The 16,721-nt window shown below is 39.8% G+C and overlaps 1 protein-coding gene across 3 annotated transcripts in view; it reads right to left on the bottom strand.

The window, feature by feature from the left end:
* cdh13 (cadherin 13, H-cadherin (heart)) overlaps nucleotides 1-16,721 on the bottom strand; it is a 1,230,859-nt gene that overhangs the window by 55,321 nt on the left and 1,158,817 nt on the right. For all 3 annotated transcript variants that reach the window (XM_063067141.1, XM_063067142.1, XM_063067140.1), the window contains exon 11: nucleotides 6,000-6,142. In XM_063067141.1, coding sequence (XP_062923211.1) covers nucleotides 6,000-6,142 — 143 coding nt within the window. The remainder of the gene's footprint in view (nucleotides 1-5,999; nucleotides 6,143-16,721) is intronic.

Raw genomic sequence — 16,721 nt, 5'->3', positions numbered from 1 at the left:
AAATGCACGTGCAGTTCAACTCTTTGAGTGAAAATACAAAAAGTTTGAAGTTAATAATGCATCTCCTTCTACTTTAGGCCACAAACTTATCAATCACATCTGCTGTGGACCACTTTCTGGAGGTCCAAGATGCCGACTACTACAAAGAAGGGATCCATATGCTCCACGATCACTGGACTAAGTGTGTAAATGTAGGAAAATAATGTGTTAGATTTTCTAAAATTGATGCCTTCTACCTTAGGCCACAAACTTATCAATCACCCCTCGTAAGTTACCTGGACTAGATGAACTGCACACTAGGGTTCTGAAACAGGTAGTGGTAAAGATTGTGGAGGCATTAGTAAAGATTTTTCTGAAATCACTGGACTCTGGCATCGTCCCAGAGGACTGGAAAAATGAAAATGTCACTCCACTCTTTAAGAAAGGAGGGAGGCAGCCAAAAGGAAATTTTAGACCAGTTAGCCTGACCTTAGTAGTTGGAAGATGTTGGAGTCAATTGTCAAGGATGAGGTTATGGAGTACTTGGTGACACAGGACAAGATAGGACATGGTTTCCTTAAGGGCAGATCTTGCCTGACAAACCTGTTGGAATTCTTTAAAGAGATTACACATAGGATAGATAAAAGGGATGTAGTGGATGTTGTATATTTGGACTTTCAGAAAACCTTTGATAAGGTGCCACACATGAGGCTGCTTATCAAGTAAAGAGCCCATGGTATGAGAGTAAAGTTATTGGCATGGTTAGAGCATTGGCTGATTGGTAGGAGGCAGCAAGTGGGAATAAAAAGATCCCTTTCTCATGGCTGCCAGAGACTACTGGTATTCCGTAGGGGTCAGATTTGGGACCACCTCTTTTTATGCTGTACACCAGTTCTGTAGTTTGGTTACAGTAGATGATGGAATAGGTGGCTTTGTTGCTAAGTTTGCAGATGTTACAAAGATTGGGGGGGGGGGGCAGGTAGTGTTGAGGAAACAGGCTGGCTGCAGAAAGACTTATGCAGTTTAGGAGAATGAGCAACAAATTGGCAAATGAAATAATATGTGGAAAATGCACGGTCATGCACTTTGGAAGCAGAAATAAGTGTGTAGACTATTTTCTAAATGGGGAGAAAATCCAAAAATCTGAGATGCAAAGAGACTTGGGAGAACTTGCAGGTTGAGTCGGTGGTGAGGAAGGCCAATGCAAAAGAACATTCATTTCAAGAGATCTAGAATATAAGAGCAGGGGTGTGATGCTGAGGCTTTATAAGGCACTGGTGAGGCCTCACATTGAGTATTGTGAACAGTTTTGGGCCCCTCATCTAAGAAAAGATGTGCTGGCATTGGTGAAGGTTCAGAGGAGGTTCAAGGATGATTCCGGGAATGATAGGGTTATCATATGAGGAATGTTTGATGGCTCTGGGTCTGTACTTGCTGGAATTTAGAAGGATGGGGGTGGGGGTGATCTCAATGAAACCTTTCAAATGTTGAAAGTCCTAGACAGAGTAGATGTAGAAAGGATGTTTCCCATGGTGGTGGAGCCTAGGTCAAGAGGGCACTGCCTTAGGATAGAGGGGCGTCCATTTAAGTCTGAGATGTGGAGAAAATTCTTTAGCCAGAGGGTGGTGAATTTATGGAATCTGTTACCCCAGGGAGCTGTGAAGGCCAGGTCACTGGGTCTATTTAAGGCAGAACTTGACAGATTCTTGATCGGACATGACATCAAAGGTTACAGCGAGAAGGCTGGGTGGTGGGTTGAGCAGGGGAAGAAAGGATCAGCCATGATTGAATGGTGGAGAAGACTTGATGGGCCAAGTGGCCTAATTCTGGTCCTCTGTCTTATGGTCTTATAGAAATCACTGAGGATGATGAGCTCAGAGGCCGAGGGCAGAACAGAGATATCCCACTAAGAAGCAACACTGGCAAATATTGTGGATGTGTGGATTGCAGATATATGGATTATAACGGGAGGACAAAAAGTGTGAAATGAAGTAAAGTAATTGAAGAAGGTTCTCACTAAATCATGCATCAAAAAGAATGAAAGTGTTACACTCTGTACCTCTGTACTATGATATATAATTTACCAACTGTACCAGAAAAATGATGTAGCCGAACTACAGAATCCTCCGTAAACTAGGGTTCAGGAAAAATATATAGCTTTTCTTTTTAAAAAAATTGTACGCTCCTGTGTTCCTCATTCTTTGGCAACTCTTCTCTCTTTGCCTTCTTACTCTCTAACCCCCTTGATGCATCTCTCCATCGACTTCTCTATTCCACATAACATGAGCTGTTTAAATTCACTGAATTATTTGTAATTACAATGCACTTTAATAGATTTACTTCCTAAAAGACATTGTCGTTTCATGACATCCTTTAGTTAGCAATAAATGAGAAGGTCTAACTGATAATTTATTTTGAATAAAGATGAAAGTAGTGATATATACTGTATCATGTTACAATTTACAATTAAACTGAAGAATATTATGATACGTTTATTTATTTCCTGATTGAATCACTTATCAATAAATGAATCTAAAACCTGAAACTAGAATTTCCCTTGTTATGGTTATTAAACTTACCTCAGGATCGCAGTTCAGTGAACAGAGTAATATAGGAATGAGAGTAAATAGAAATGAAAATGCAGAATGAGCTGGACAAATAGAAGTTGAAGCAGAAGATTCAAAATTGGTGGAAAGGAAAGAAGTATTGATATGGCTATAAGTTAGTCAACAAGCAGTAATACGAATGACATCACACTGTAGTGGGCTGAAACTCAAATAACAGTGTGTTTATAAAAAAAACCTTTCTCTCAATGTCAGCAAAACAAAACAGTCGTCATTGACTGCAGGAAACGGGAACAGTGCCCATTGGCTCAAGTGTCCTGGTATAACCACTATAACCAAGGAAGCACACCAGCACCTTTAACTGCTCAGAATGGTAAAGAAATTTGACATGTCCCCTTTGACCCTCAGCAGTTAATTTCACATGTCTCCTTTGACCTGCACAAATTAATTTGACATGTCCTCTTTGACCCTCACTAATTAATTTGATATGTCCCCTTTAACCCTCACCAATTAATTTGACATGTCCCCTTTGACCCTTATCAATTAATTTGACAGCATGGAGTGGTATGATAATGATCACAGGGTACAACAAGACCAGAGATCAGATGATTGAAGTGGACCAGAACAGGGCCAATGAGCTAAAGTGGTTTTTCAACAGGTTTGATGAGGAGGCTTCTGTTTACCCTCTGTGACCTATCTACCCTCCAGCTCCTCCCCTTTCATCCCTCACCCTCTGTCTCTTCAAGGATACCGGAGGGCCAACAACCACAGACAGGTGGACAGTCACTGCTGAGCAGGTAAGGGGAGAGGTCAGCAGGCTTCACCCAGGCAAGGTTGTAAAACTGGACAGAGTCAACCCAAGGGTATTCAAGATGTGTGCTACTCAGCTGAGTGCAGTCTTTCAATACCACGATAATCTGAGCCTGAGCCTGGGGAGGTTCGCTGTGATATGGAAAACATCCTGCCTAGGTGCAGTACCCAAGAAGACACATCCCACCACACCCACGGACTACAGACCAGTGGCTCTGAGCCCCACATGTTATGAAATCATGAGAATGTCTGGTCCTGACACACCTCCGGACCATCATAAATCCATCACAGGACTCCCTGCAGTTTGCTTACCAACCACATATTGGAGTCAAGTACGCCATTATCTTCCTGCTTCAATAGGTTTACACCCATCTGGATGAGACAGGCAGCACTGTGAGAATCATGTTTTTTTGATTTCTCCAGTGTTTTTAACACCATACGATCTGCTTTACTAGGGAGTAAACTCACAGAGATGCAGGTGGAAGCTCCACCTCGAACTTCAGATACAACTTCGACTCCAGCCACCTGGACAATTTGGCAGTTGTGAGCTGCATCAACTGGGTTCAAGAGCGGTGGATAACTTTGTTCAGTGGTCTGGGCTGAAACACCTGCAGCTCAACATCACTAAGACAAAGGAGTTGGTGGTAGACTTCAGGAAGGTGAAAACACCCTGCATTCCCATCTCCATCGCAGGAACGGATGTGGAAGTTGTCCAGGACAACAAGTACCTGGGAACTCACCTAGATAATAAACTGGACTAGACTGAAAATACAGAGGTTCTGTACAAGAAGGGACAGAGCTGACTCTACTTCCTGAGGAGGCTCCGATCATTCAACGTCTGCAATACTGTGTTGCAGATGTTCTAAGACTCAGTTGTGGACAGTATTCTATTCTATGCTGTTGTCTGCTGGGGCAGCAGGGTGAGAATAGCTGACATCACAAAGATTGAAAAGCTTGTCAGGAAAGCTGGTTCTGTTCTGGAGATGGAACTGAATTCCCTGGTGGTTGTGTCTGAGAGGAGGATGCAGCAGAAGCTACGGGGCATTGTGGACAATCCTTCTCAATTCCTCCATGACATACTGGGCAAACAGAGGAGCACCTTTAGTAACAGATTGACTCCACCGAGGTACACCACCGAATGCCACAGGAGATCCTTTTTCTCTGAGGCTATAAGACTCTGTTAGATTAGATTAGATTACATTCAACCTTATTGTCATTGTGCTGAGTACAGATACAAAGCCAATGAAATGCAGTTAGCATCTAACCAGAAATGCAAAGAATAGTGTTATTTACAAAATAACTGCGAATAAAAAGTAAGTGCTACAGCACACAAATATAAAAGTACTGAGACAGTATAATATGGGTGCAATACTGCTTAGCACTGTGATGTGAGGTTCAGCAGGGTCACAGCCTCAGGGAAGAAGCTCTTCCTGTGCCTGCTGGTGCGAGAGCAGAGGCTCCTATAGTACCTACCAAATAGGAAGAGAGTAAAAAGTCCTTGGTTAGGGTGAGATGCATCCTTGATAATGCTTTTCGCCATGTCCAAGCAGCGTTTATGGTAGATGTTCTCAATAGTGGGCAATTGGGTGTCGATAATCCGTTATAGGACTCCATAACTCCTCTTTCTTAAGTATGTGGTTTCATTGCACACCTGTATTTTGCACTATTGATTTTAATGCACGTTTTGTATTTTTTCATACCTCAATGTTTACATTTTGCATTTTGAAGTAAGTATTTCTGACTGAACAACCTTGCAATAATTATTCCTTTCAGGATAAATAAAGTTTTATCTTATCTTATCTAATTAGCGAACTACCATTCCATGGAAAACTGATTTTAAGGCCTCCTAACAGAATAAGGAGACACATTCTGTAGCATAAATACCAGAAGTTAGTAATCCCAATATTCCAAAATCTAAACTAAACAACTCTAAGATAACAGACACACCCATAAGTTTCTGTACGTACAAGAGATTCTGGACACCCTGGAAATCCAGGATAACAGGTACAAAATGCTGGAGGAACTCTGAAAGGTCAGTCAGTATCTATGGAAAGAAGTAAAATGTCAACTCAAAATGTCGACTCTTTATTCCTTTCCATAGATGCTCCCTGTCCTGCTGAGTTCTTCCAAAATTTTCTATTTCTCTAAGTTTCTGTATTAATTGATTAGCTCAACTGTTGAAGCAGAACTAAATTCAAAGTTAGACAATCGCAAAGAAGGGAAAAACTGCAGATGCTGGAAATCCAAAGTCCTGATGAATGGTGTCTGTCCAAAATGTCAACTGTACTCTTTTCCATAGATTCTACCTGGCCTGCTGAGATCTTCCAACATTTTGTGTGCGTTGCAATATTAGACAGTAATCCTTTGCTGAAGAATATTTTCTACTTATTTTTGAAAAGATGAACAAAGTATTGCCTACTTCTGAGTCTTCTATTCCAATGATACTTCCTGTACATGAATCTACACATTGGTATCATTGTATTGGTATTTAGTGTTCAAACATCAGTAGACTGATGGAACATAAATTAAATAGAATTTTTTTCTGTGCATGTTTATTCAATGGTTTGTCATCTATATTACAATAAAAATTGGCACTGAACCATCTTATAACATGAATATTCAAAAAAAGAAATGATGTATACATACCATTGTCAGTAGCAAGAAATAAGGCTGTGTATTGACCGTCATGTGCAAAGGGAGATTCCCGATCCAGGGCTGCTTTAGTTGTTACGGTACCATTGGTAGGATTGATGGTCAGCCAGCCAGCAGGATCCTGAAACTGTGCAAACCTGCAGTAGGCAATTTCAGTGTTAGTGTCTTTCAGATTCACTTTAAAAAAGCCAGGGATTACAGTAAATACATAAAACTATTTGATTTTCTCTCTGCAAGTCGCAAAGAGTCGTTTATCATTATTTTTTATATCTACTTATTTTTGTCCCTTTGAAGGATAGGATTATCTAAACTATGGAATTCATATTTAATTATTCCTGCAATCTGTTCAGCTATTTCCGGCACCCAAAACAATTTTATATTTGAAATTTGAATTTCACAAAACCAAATGAATAAAACCAAGTCCAGTTAACTGTAATACACTTCTACTGATGTCCAGAAAATTCATCCTACTGTAACTGAGATCTTACAACCATTGGAGTTAGGAACTGAAAAGTAACAATATTTAATTTACATTATAGCCATATTATTGGTTTCATAACCACAGGAGATATTGTAGTAGATTTCTGTCCAGGCATCATGAGGAGGATATTGGGGAGTATTCTGGTGTTATGTGAAAATAGCAGATATTAATGCAAGCAAGGACCAGTCTTCAGTTCTTATTGTAAATTGCAAGTCATAAATTGAAAGTAAAAGCACAGGCTGGCTCGCAGATGAAGAGATATCGTTTGCAAAATGGTGATCATGAGATGTTTGCATAGGCATCAGGCAAACATTAAGACAATGGGGTTGTGTCAATTGGCCTGCATCAATCCAGGCAACATGAACTAAGTTATTTGCGCCATTGTGACTTGTGTTCAAGCCGGCAGACCAAACTGATGTTGCCACCTAACACATCAGACATTGACACAGATATAAGCAATCAATAGTTTTTGTGTACTCAGAGACAGCATTGACAACATTAGTTTGGGGTGTCTGGGATTTCTGACCCCCAGAAGCTTTTAGACTATTTGTGTTATTACTTTGTGACAAAGATGTTTGAAAATTCAGAGTTGGCTCTCGTTGTAGATACGTAATTCAGGGGAAGAACTGTCAACCCAAAATCTAGAAGGAAATGATGTCATTGTAACTATTGAAATTGTTTTCAATTGCCTACTTTTACCTTTGATCTTAAATGTGACGTACTTTTGAATTTGAGATCCTCTACCAAGCGTGTCTCCAGAAGAATGCCTGTTTGTTATGATGAATAAAGACTCTATATCACTAGCTTTAGAGTCTCTCTGGTAATTTTGATCACAGTCAGAGCACATATTGCAATCATTCGTAATCTTAAATGTGCCATTGGGCAATTCATTTTGAGTTCAAGTGTCTCACTCAGCAATGTACAACGTATCTAAGAGCAACTTCAAGAATTTCTCCTTTCAATTATAACAACCATTATCACCTTTATTTGACTTTTGAAATTATGTATATGTTTTTCATACTATTTGAATAAAATAATCTTTATCCTCTTTCAGCCTGTTGTCACTTATGTGCATTTAAATTATGGCTTGCAGAAAATCGGCCAGTAGTTATGGTCCTATTGTGTTCATAACTCTCATCAAATAATTTTGGATCAATATTTTGCTTATGATTATCAGTGTTCCATATGCTGGACAATATATTCTGAACAGATGGAATGGCTTCCATTTCTGTAACAAAATTTTTAAAAATCGATTATTATTTTATTAGCTTTAGTCACATCAGAATTTTATAGATTCAGGTATTTCTTCAGACTTGAATGAACAATATAAATTCTCATTACTCTGTAGTTCTGAGGAATTGATGCACATTCAAAGGTACAGTCTATCAGATGAGATGTTAAACTTGTGTTGTCTTCCTACTGATAATTAAGAAATCTGCTCATACTTTTAAAAGGGCACAGTGGTGTAGCTCATAGAGCTGTTACATTGTAGTGCCAGAGACCTGGTTTAATCCTAACCCTGAGTTTGTAGGTTCACTCTGTGAATCTGTGGGTTTCCTCTGGGTACTCTGACTTCCTCCCACATCACAAAGATGGTAGGTTAATTCATCACTGTAAGTTGTCCCTAGTGTGTTTAGTAGAATCTGGGTGGAAGAATACAGAGAGAAGAAAAATTAGGTTCAATGTGGGTTTAGTGTAAATGGATGATCGATCGTCAGTGGGCCTCTGTAGGCCTGTTTCTCTGCTGCCTATGTGGCTCTTTATGAACATAAAGAAGGGCAGGAGGATTCTCTCTAATGTACTGGCCATTTTATGATGTTCTATCATACACAGGTAATCTCTTGATTCTTCTGGGAGCTTGCTATATGCATACTTCAGTCCTGTTTTCAATGTGACAACAGTGACTATATTTCAAATATATTTAATTACTTGCACAGCCTTTGGGACATCCTGCAGTCAATACAAGTGTGATTTAAGGCTTCCTTTCTGACCATTGTACATAAGGGACTAACAAACATATTAAGTGAGCCAACTAATTTAAATATTCAATAGACCTAGAATAGGCATGGGAGTTGCAGCCAATACTACACCAAAAGAAATATACTTCTGGGTGACTGTACAGTGAAACGTGACAAACATTTAAAATACTTAAATTTTAATACTATTTCTAATTGATTATCGGCATACTAGATTTAATATGAAGATTAATAAAGCAATTGGATGTATAAATTGGTCTGGGTATGTTTTTAATAGACTTAAAGTAAAATAAGAAAAATTTATTTCCGTTGCTATTTTGATGTTACTTTCTCCAGACCAGTTCATTTTGCGGTAGGCAGTGTATTACTGGAAGGTTAGCACGTGGAGTCCCAGTCAAGCTGTGCTTGATATATTATAGCTGTCACTGGTGTGATGTAAGACTCCTGTGCATACCTTAAAGCTACATGCATCATGTGACTAAAAGCCCATAATGGGCCAAAAGCCTTTAGGCACTTCTCCTTCCACACAAAAAAATTAATATTTTACCAATCTGTATGATGAAGAACCTAACTGAAAAATACCAAATCTGCTGCACTAGTAACAGGAAACATCATTTTTGTTATTTTACAATGTCAAACTTTGAAAGCTTAATGTATGATAAAACAGTGAAAGTTATAACTCTTCATATCTATTATTGATAAAGGTACAGTAGGAAATAGACTGCAATAAGTTGCTTCAGAATGTACATTTCTAACTTTATTTTGATGTTCATGTGGTTAAAGGATGACAATGCTCGAGAATGAAACATTGCTTTTCTTTCTGGGCAGCTTGCAAGTGTATAAATTATCTTCAGTCCAACACTGTCAATTTCCTCATCTTCCAGACACACCAAATCCATTTTATCACTCAGAGAATGGGTGACAGTGCTCTTTACAACTACTGCTGTCTGCACAGATACAACGACACTTGATTTCTCTTCATGTTTTCTCATTCATTCTATACATGACCATACCCACCATATTTCAAGTGATAGCTTAAAAACATGCTCACTACATGTTATTTTCTTTTACCACAGTCAATCTATCATAATAATTCCCATTTTCTACCAGCTCAAAGGACTTCTCACGGCCTTTGTTAAAATGATTTTCAGCAAGTTTACTGAATGCCAGCTCAAAACGTTTTTAGATACTCAACAAAAAGGGGTCTAATTTTTACATTCATAACATGCTCGATTTTGTATATGAATAAAACAGTTTTAATAATATTCAGAGAGAAGGTTGTTACATTATTTAATTTCTCTTTTGCAATTGTAACTTTTTAAACCACCTGAAGACAAGTATATATTAAAATGTGCTTGCAAACCACATAATCCAGTCTATAAGCTTCTGGGTGAAGAATGTATGTACACACCAAAAGGATCTAAAATGCAAGACCTACCAAAGGAAGTCTCTTATAAACCTGCAAGAAAATGGAAGCCAATGTGATATTCTACATAAATGACGATGCAAAGTGATTAATGGCCTAGTCAAGCCTGCGTCAGTGAACCTAGCCAGGTACAGGATAGCCAACAGCGGGGAGGTCCAGAGTGTCCCAACGATCACAAGGACCCTGGGACAGGTCGACTTGTGGTTTGGTGTTGAAATTATGTGCTGCTTTAGAAATTGTGCAGCTTCCATCATTTCAACGAGAAAATTCACTAGATCTGTCTTGACTTGATGTTATTTTCAAACTTTTCACAAGACAAAGCTTTTTGATAATCTTAGACAACACACATAAGAGTTGCTGGTGAACGCAGCAGGCCAGGCAGCATCTCTAGGAAGAGGTACAGTCGACGTTTCGGGCCGAGACCCTTCGTCAGGACTAACTGAAAGAAGAACTAGTAAGAGATTTGAAAGTGGAGGGGGAGGGGGAGATCCAAAATGATAGGAGAAGATAGGAGGGGGAGGGATGGAGCCAAGAGCTGGACAGTTGATTGGCAACAGAGATATGAGAGGATCATGGGACAGGAGGCCTAGGGAGAAAGAAAGAGGGAAGGGGGAAGCCCAGAGGATGGGCAAGGGGTATAGTGAGGGGGACAGAGGGAGAAAAAGGAGAGAGAGAAAAAGAATGTGTGTATATAAATAAATAAATAACGGATGGGGTACGAGGGGGAGCTAAGGCATTAGCGGAAGTTTGAGAATTAATGTTCATGCCATCAAGTTGGAGGCTACCCAGACGGAATATAAGGTGTTGTTCCTCCAACCTGAGTGTGGCTTCATCTTTACAGTAGGGGAGGCCGTGGATAGACATATCAGAATGGGAATGGGATGTGGAATTAAAGTGTGTGGCCACTGGGAGATCCTGCTTTCTCTGGCGGACAGAGCGTAGGTGTTCAGCAAAACGATCTCCCAGTCTGTGTCGGGTCTCGCCAATATATAGAAGGCCACATCGGGAGAACCGGACGCAGTATATCAACCCAGCTGACTCACAGGTGAAGTGTCGCCTCACCTGGAAGGACTGTCTGGGGCCCTGAATGGTAGTGAGGGAGGAAGTGTAAGGGCATGTGTAGCATTTGTTCCGCTTACAAGGATAAGTGCCAGGAAGGAGATCGGTTGGGAGGGATGGGGGGGACGAATGGACAAGGGAGTCGTGTAGGGAGCGATCCCTGTGGAAAGCCGGGGGGGAGGCGGTGGAGGAGGGAAAGACCTGCTTAGTGGTGGGATCCCGTTGGAGGTGGTGGAAGTTATGGAGTATTTAAAAGTTATTGGGCCTGTTCAGGCTTCTAGACAACTTTAACTTTATAGAAGTCCACACCTACATTGCTCCTGAAAATATCTTAAGTGAACTTATTTCTTTGGATTCATACTATCAGTGAAGCCACTGCACAATAATTTACAGAAAATCACAATTAAAATATTAAAAAAATACAGGGGCAGTAGTTTTGGAAACAACAGTATAGATTTACATAATGGAAATATAAGTGAAAGAAAACAGAACAAACTTAGGAAGGAATATTGCTTAGAAATCAGATTTTGACATTTGATTTCTAGGCAAAAGCTCCATTTCATGTTAAAATCCCATCAACTGAGAAATTAGGGTAAACATATCTTGTTACAATTCAATAATTTTTGTGCCTTAATGGTGCTCTATGTAGCACTAACATACATTAAAAACCAATGGAATAATTATCTCGAGATTAGGACATCATTGCTTTAAGGAATTGTTATTATGCTTCACTCCTTTAAGACCCCCTTGAGTGTGTAGCACACCAAGCTTGCCTTGAGGCCCTAGTTATTCCAAATTTCCCACAATCAGTAGATGTTACTGGGCTGTTATGATTTCAAGTGCTGACAACAAAAAAAAAGAAAAAGATTAGAAGGAATGATTTTTTTTACACAAAATTGATATCCCTGTGGAGATATTTTAAATTACACAGGTATGCTTGAAGTACTGCTTAATGAACTGTGAGATAATTACGAAGGCAGAGAATTTGATCCATTTTCTTTTGGTTAGTAATTAATGGGCAGTAGACATGTTCACAGCATCGTCAATGTGCAGAATGTGAGGGTAAACAACAAAGAATTTTAACAAGAATTTTTCATGCCAGTTTCCCTGAGGATGAGGTTTTAACATGAAAGTTAATGCTTCAAAATTCAAATGTGATAAAATGATACCATATTGAGGTCGAACCTGAAGAGCAGTAGAACCACGAGGGGGAGGAGCAAGGTGGCAGCTACCACCGTATGTTCTTGCTCTGTATCCATAGCCTCATGTCCCAGCTATGTACCTCTCTATAAAGTACCCTGCTTGTGAGGGTTTCCACTTTGCAGGTGTGAAAACTAGTGTGCAGATCAGATCCAATTGATGTAGGGTTTCACCCTGAAATGTTGACAGTTTCTTTTCTCTCCATGGATGCTGCTCATCCTGCTGGATTCCACCAGCAGCTTGCTGATCCAGATTCCAGCACCTGCTGATTTATGTCTTCCCTTCATACATCTTCTGTGAAGTTACATAGAGCTTTGACCAATGGCCAATCTGGACATTGGAAGTTTGGAGAGGAGGGGACTTCAATCAGGTCCACTGCCCAAGGATAAAAGGCAGGAGCGGTTCGTGGCAGCATACTAGAGCTTTGAGCAGTGGCCAATCGGCATTTGGGATTAATTAGTATGAGTAAATTAAAGAAAGGCAGTGGCAAGTGCAGCAGCCGTTATCTGAGTGGACTTCGTCAGAATGGTGATCTTAAGGTCTTAGCTATTCAAGGCTTCTGCAAAGAGAGGTTTCACTCAGAGAAATCAAAAGAAAGAAAAGCTCAAGTTTTTTTTCTTCTCTTCCTTAGATCTGCTCAGCTCAGTAGAGATGACAGGCAGGATAGTGCAATGCTCCTCTTGCAGGATGTGGAAAGGCAGGGAGACCTCCAGTGTCACTGACCACTACAACTGCAAGAAATGTATCCAGCTGCAGCTTCTAACAAACCACATTAATGAGTTGGAACTGGAACTGAATAAACTCCAGATCCTTCGAGTCACTGAAGGGGGTGGATGGGCCATATAGAGAGGTAGTTACACCAAAAGTGCAGGACACAGACATCTGGGGGAATGTCAGGAAGGGGAATGGGGTTAAGGAGCCAGTGCAGTGTACCCCTGTGGCCATCCCCCTCAACAACAGGTATCACTTTGGATACTGTCGGAGGGAGGACCTAACAGTGGAAATTCACAGTGGTTGAGTCTCTGGCACTGAGTCTGCCTCTATAACTCGAAGGGAAGAAGGGAGAAGAGGTATGCTGTGGTGATAGGGGATTCGTTAGTTAGGGGAACAGATAGGAGATTGTTGCCTCCCAGATGCCAGGGTCTGGGATGTCTCAGATCGAGTCCTCAGCATTCTGAAGTGGGAGAGTGAATGAACAGAAGCCATAATCTATGCAGGTACTAATGATATGGGTAGGACGAGTGACAAGGTTCTGCATAGGGAGTTCAGGGAGTAGGTGCTAAGTTAAAGGGCAGGACCTCCAGGGTTGTGATCTCAGGATTGCGACCCCTTCCACATGCTAGTGAGGCTAAAATTAGGAATATTTAATACATAGCCAAAGAGTTGGTGTAAGAGGGAAGGTAGAAAATTTTTGGATCATTGGTCTCTCTTCCAGGGAATGAGGGAGAAGGTACAGTTTGCACCTGATCTTACGGAGGGCGGAGCTTAGGATGATAGCGCCTAACCGCAACTCCTTTGCTTGCATTTTCGGAAACAGTTCTATTTCTATCTTTGATATCTCTTTTTTTCCTTTTCAGTGTTCTTTTGAAGACTCTGACCTGGAGCTACACACTGACTTTGATTCTTTGCGGGAATGGGGCCCGCTCTCAGGGCCTCACGACCGGCCATTTTTCAATATACCAAGGACGTGGCCTAGAAGACTAGCGTGCCTTCAGGGTGCCGGATTTTTGTGGCTCTGGAGGCAGGTGGATTCGAGGTTGGTGCCACCACAGAAAACTAGTGTGTCATGGCTGTACACGGAAGATCGAAAGCAGTGAGCTGACTGCTGGCTGTGTGCCCAGAGATCCGAAATCCTTGAGCACAGAGCTCAGAAAAAGTGAGGCAACAGACTTTAAATACTGTAAAGCAGCATGTTGTTTTATTATGTCTCCCTTCTCGGTGTGAAACGGGGACATCTCTTCATTAGGGGGAGAGAGAGAGAGAGCCTGTGGAACTTTGCTGCACACTTGAGTGCTTGGTGGAGGGTGCAGATGCTTTTTTGCTGGTGGGGGGGGGTCATCATTTTGCTGCTACTTATGGGGTTGTCCCCACCTGGCACTCAGCTCTCACCTGTAGCTCCCCGTGGCTGTTTGCATGCGCCAGTGGCCACACCCTGGGCAACGGCTTTGACAAGCCGGCTAAACCAGGTGAGGGTAGCCGACGGGTCTCAAACCCTCGGTGAGATAGGGAGTTGTCTATCCCAGCATATGAAGACAGACTCCGGCGGATTGAGGGGACGAGACCAATGGAAGGTCCAACGATCAAGAAGGCCGTCTCTGCAAGCGCCATGGAATGCGTAGAGCATGACAAGGCACAGAAGATCTCCTGGTCATCCACTGTGCCTAGTCCCATCCCCAGCCATCTTGACTCTAGTCTTTCTTTTTCAATGTTTTTATTAATTACTTGCATAGACGAATACAAAATACATTATGATATTATGGAAACAGAAACAAGATTGAATTGCCCCATAACTATGTAGAGTAAATTAACCATAATATTGAAAAGGTATATTTTATTCTAATCTGAAGTAAAATCAAAACCCCATAACAAAACAGAAAAAAGAGAGAAAAACAGAGTTAAAAGAAAAGAAAAAAAATCTGTCATATAGTCGTAAATTCAAACATATAATAGCCATCATCATTGCTGACCAAATCGAAAATTGTGAAAATAGTTCCAAAAAGGTCCCCATAATGTGAAAAAATCTTGTCTAGGTATAGAAATAGAACACCTAATCTTCTCTAGATTTAAACATGACATAACATCAATCAACCAATGGGCATGAGTAGGTGGAGCAGCATCTTTCCATTTAAGCAACAAAACTCTTCAGGATAAAAGAGAAATAAAAGCCAAACTATGCAAATCATTCAGCTTAAGAGTAGAATCATTTCCTCCAACAATTCCAAACAAGGCAGTCAGAAGGTGGGTTTAAAGTTTACTGTAAAAAGTTCGAGAAAGTTTGAAATACTTCTTTCCAAAATTTATTAAGCCACGGGCAGGACAAAAACATATGAATTAGAGCAGCCTCTTCGACATTACACCTATTACAGTATAGAGAAAAATCTGAGTAAAAACAAGAGAGCTTATCTTTAGTCATATAGACTCTATGAACCACTTTAAATTGTAAAAAAGAGTGACGCGCACATAACGAAGAGGTGTAAACAAGTTTAAAAATTTCATTCCAAGTATCCTCATCAATTGAAACCTGTAGGTCATGTTCCCAGAAGTTTTTAATTTTGTCTAACGGAATGTTTCTCAATGCCAACAACATACTATAAGTATTAGAAATATATCTATTATGAAAAGGTTTCAAAGTAAAAATTGTATCAATTAAGTTCTTATCTGGACATTTAGGGAATGTGTAAAGTTAAGAACGCAAGAAGTCTCTAATTTGTAAATATATAAAAGAGTGAGCTTTACGAAGATTATACATAATAGATAGTTGATCAAATGAGGAAAGTCTATCTCCACAAACAGATCCTGAAAACATTTAATACCTAGTCTATTCCACTGTTTAAAAATTACATCAGTTAAAGAAGGTTTAAAAAAATAATTAGAAGAAATGGGACTAGAGAGTGAAAATCCAAATAACCCAAAGAATTTTATAAATTGTAACCAAATCCTTAAAGAATGTTTAACTACAAAATTATCAGTTAAATTACTTAAGGATAGAGGAATTGAACAACCAAGATGAGAAATAATAGAAAATTTATTAACAGAATTAACTTCTGAAGAAACCCAAACTGCACAGTCTTCATGATTAATGTAGTATAACCAAAACGTAAGGTAGCGTATGTTGACTGCCCAGTAGTAAAACCTAAAACTGGGTGGGGTTTATCCCCCATTTTGTTTAGCTTTCTGAAGATGAACTTTGCTTAATCAGGGGGGTTTTATTCTTCCATAATTAAGAAGATATAGTCGAATCTAAAGAGTCAAAAAAGGATTTGGGAATAAAGACAGGTAGGGCTTGAAATAAGTATAAAAATTCAGACAAAATATTCATTTTAATAGAATTAATACGTACAATCAGCGATAAATAAAGGGGAGACCAATTTGATAGTACCTTCTTAACATATTCGAAAAAAAGTGATAAAGTTTTCTTTAAAAAGAAATTCATAATTCTTAGTAATTGTTATATCCAAATACGTAAATTGATTTCTTACAATTTTAAAAGGAAGGTCAGATAACAAATGATTCAAAGGAAAAAGTTCACTCTTTTGAAGATTAAGTTTATATCCTGAGAACTGACTAAATTCAGAAAGTAGAGAGTATTGAAGGTAGAGAGGACTCCACATTAGAAATGTCGAGCAAAAGGTCATCAGCATAGAGCGACACCTTATGAGTGATACCCCTCCTTAAAATACCTGAGATGTCAACAGATTCATGAAACACGATGTCTAAAGGCTCTAGAGCCAAATCAAAAAGCAAAGGACTCAAAGGACATCCTTGTCTGGTTCCATGTTGGAGATTAAATGGTTTAGAATTCTGAGAGTTAGTAAGAACCTGAGCAGTGGGAGATGAGTAATTTAATACATTGA

Source organism: Mobula hypostoma, chromosome 14, assembly GCF_963921235.1.
Source record: "Mobula hypostoma chromosome 14, sMobHyp1.1, whole genome shotgun sequence".
Taxonomy (NCBI): Eukaryota; Metazoa; Chordata; class Chondrichthyes; order Myliobatiformes; family Myliobatidae; genus Mobula; species Mobula hypostoma.
Note: the sequence above shows the minus strand (reverse complement) of the source record. Positions and strands in the feature narration are given on the sequence as shown.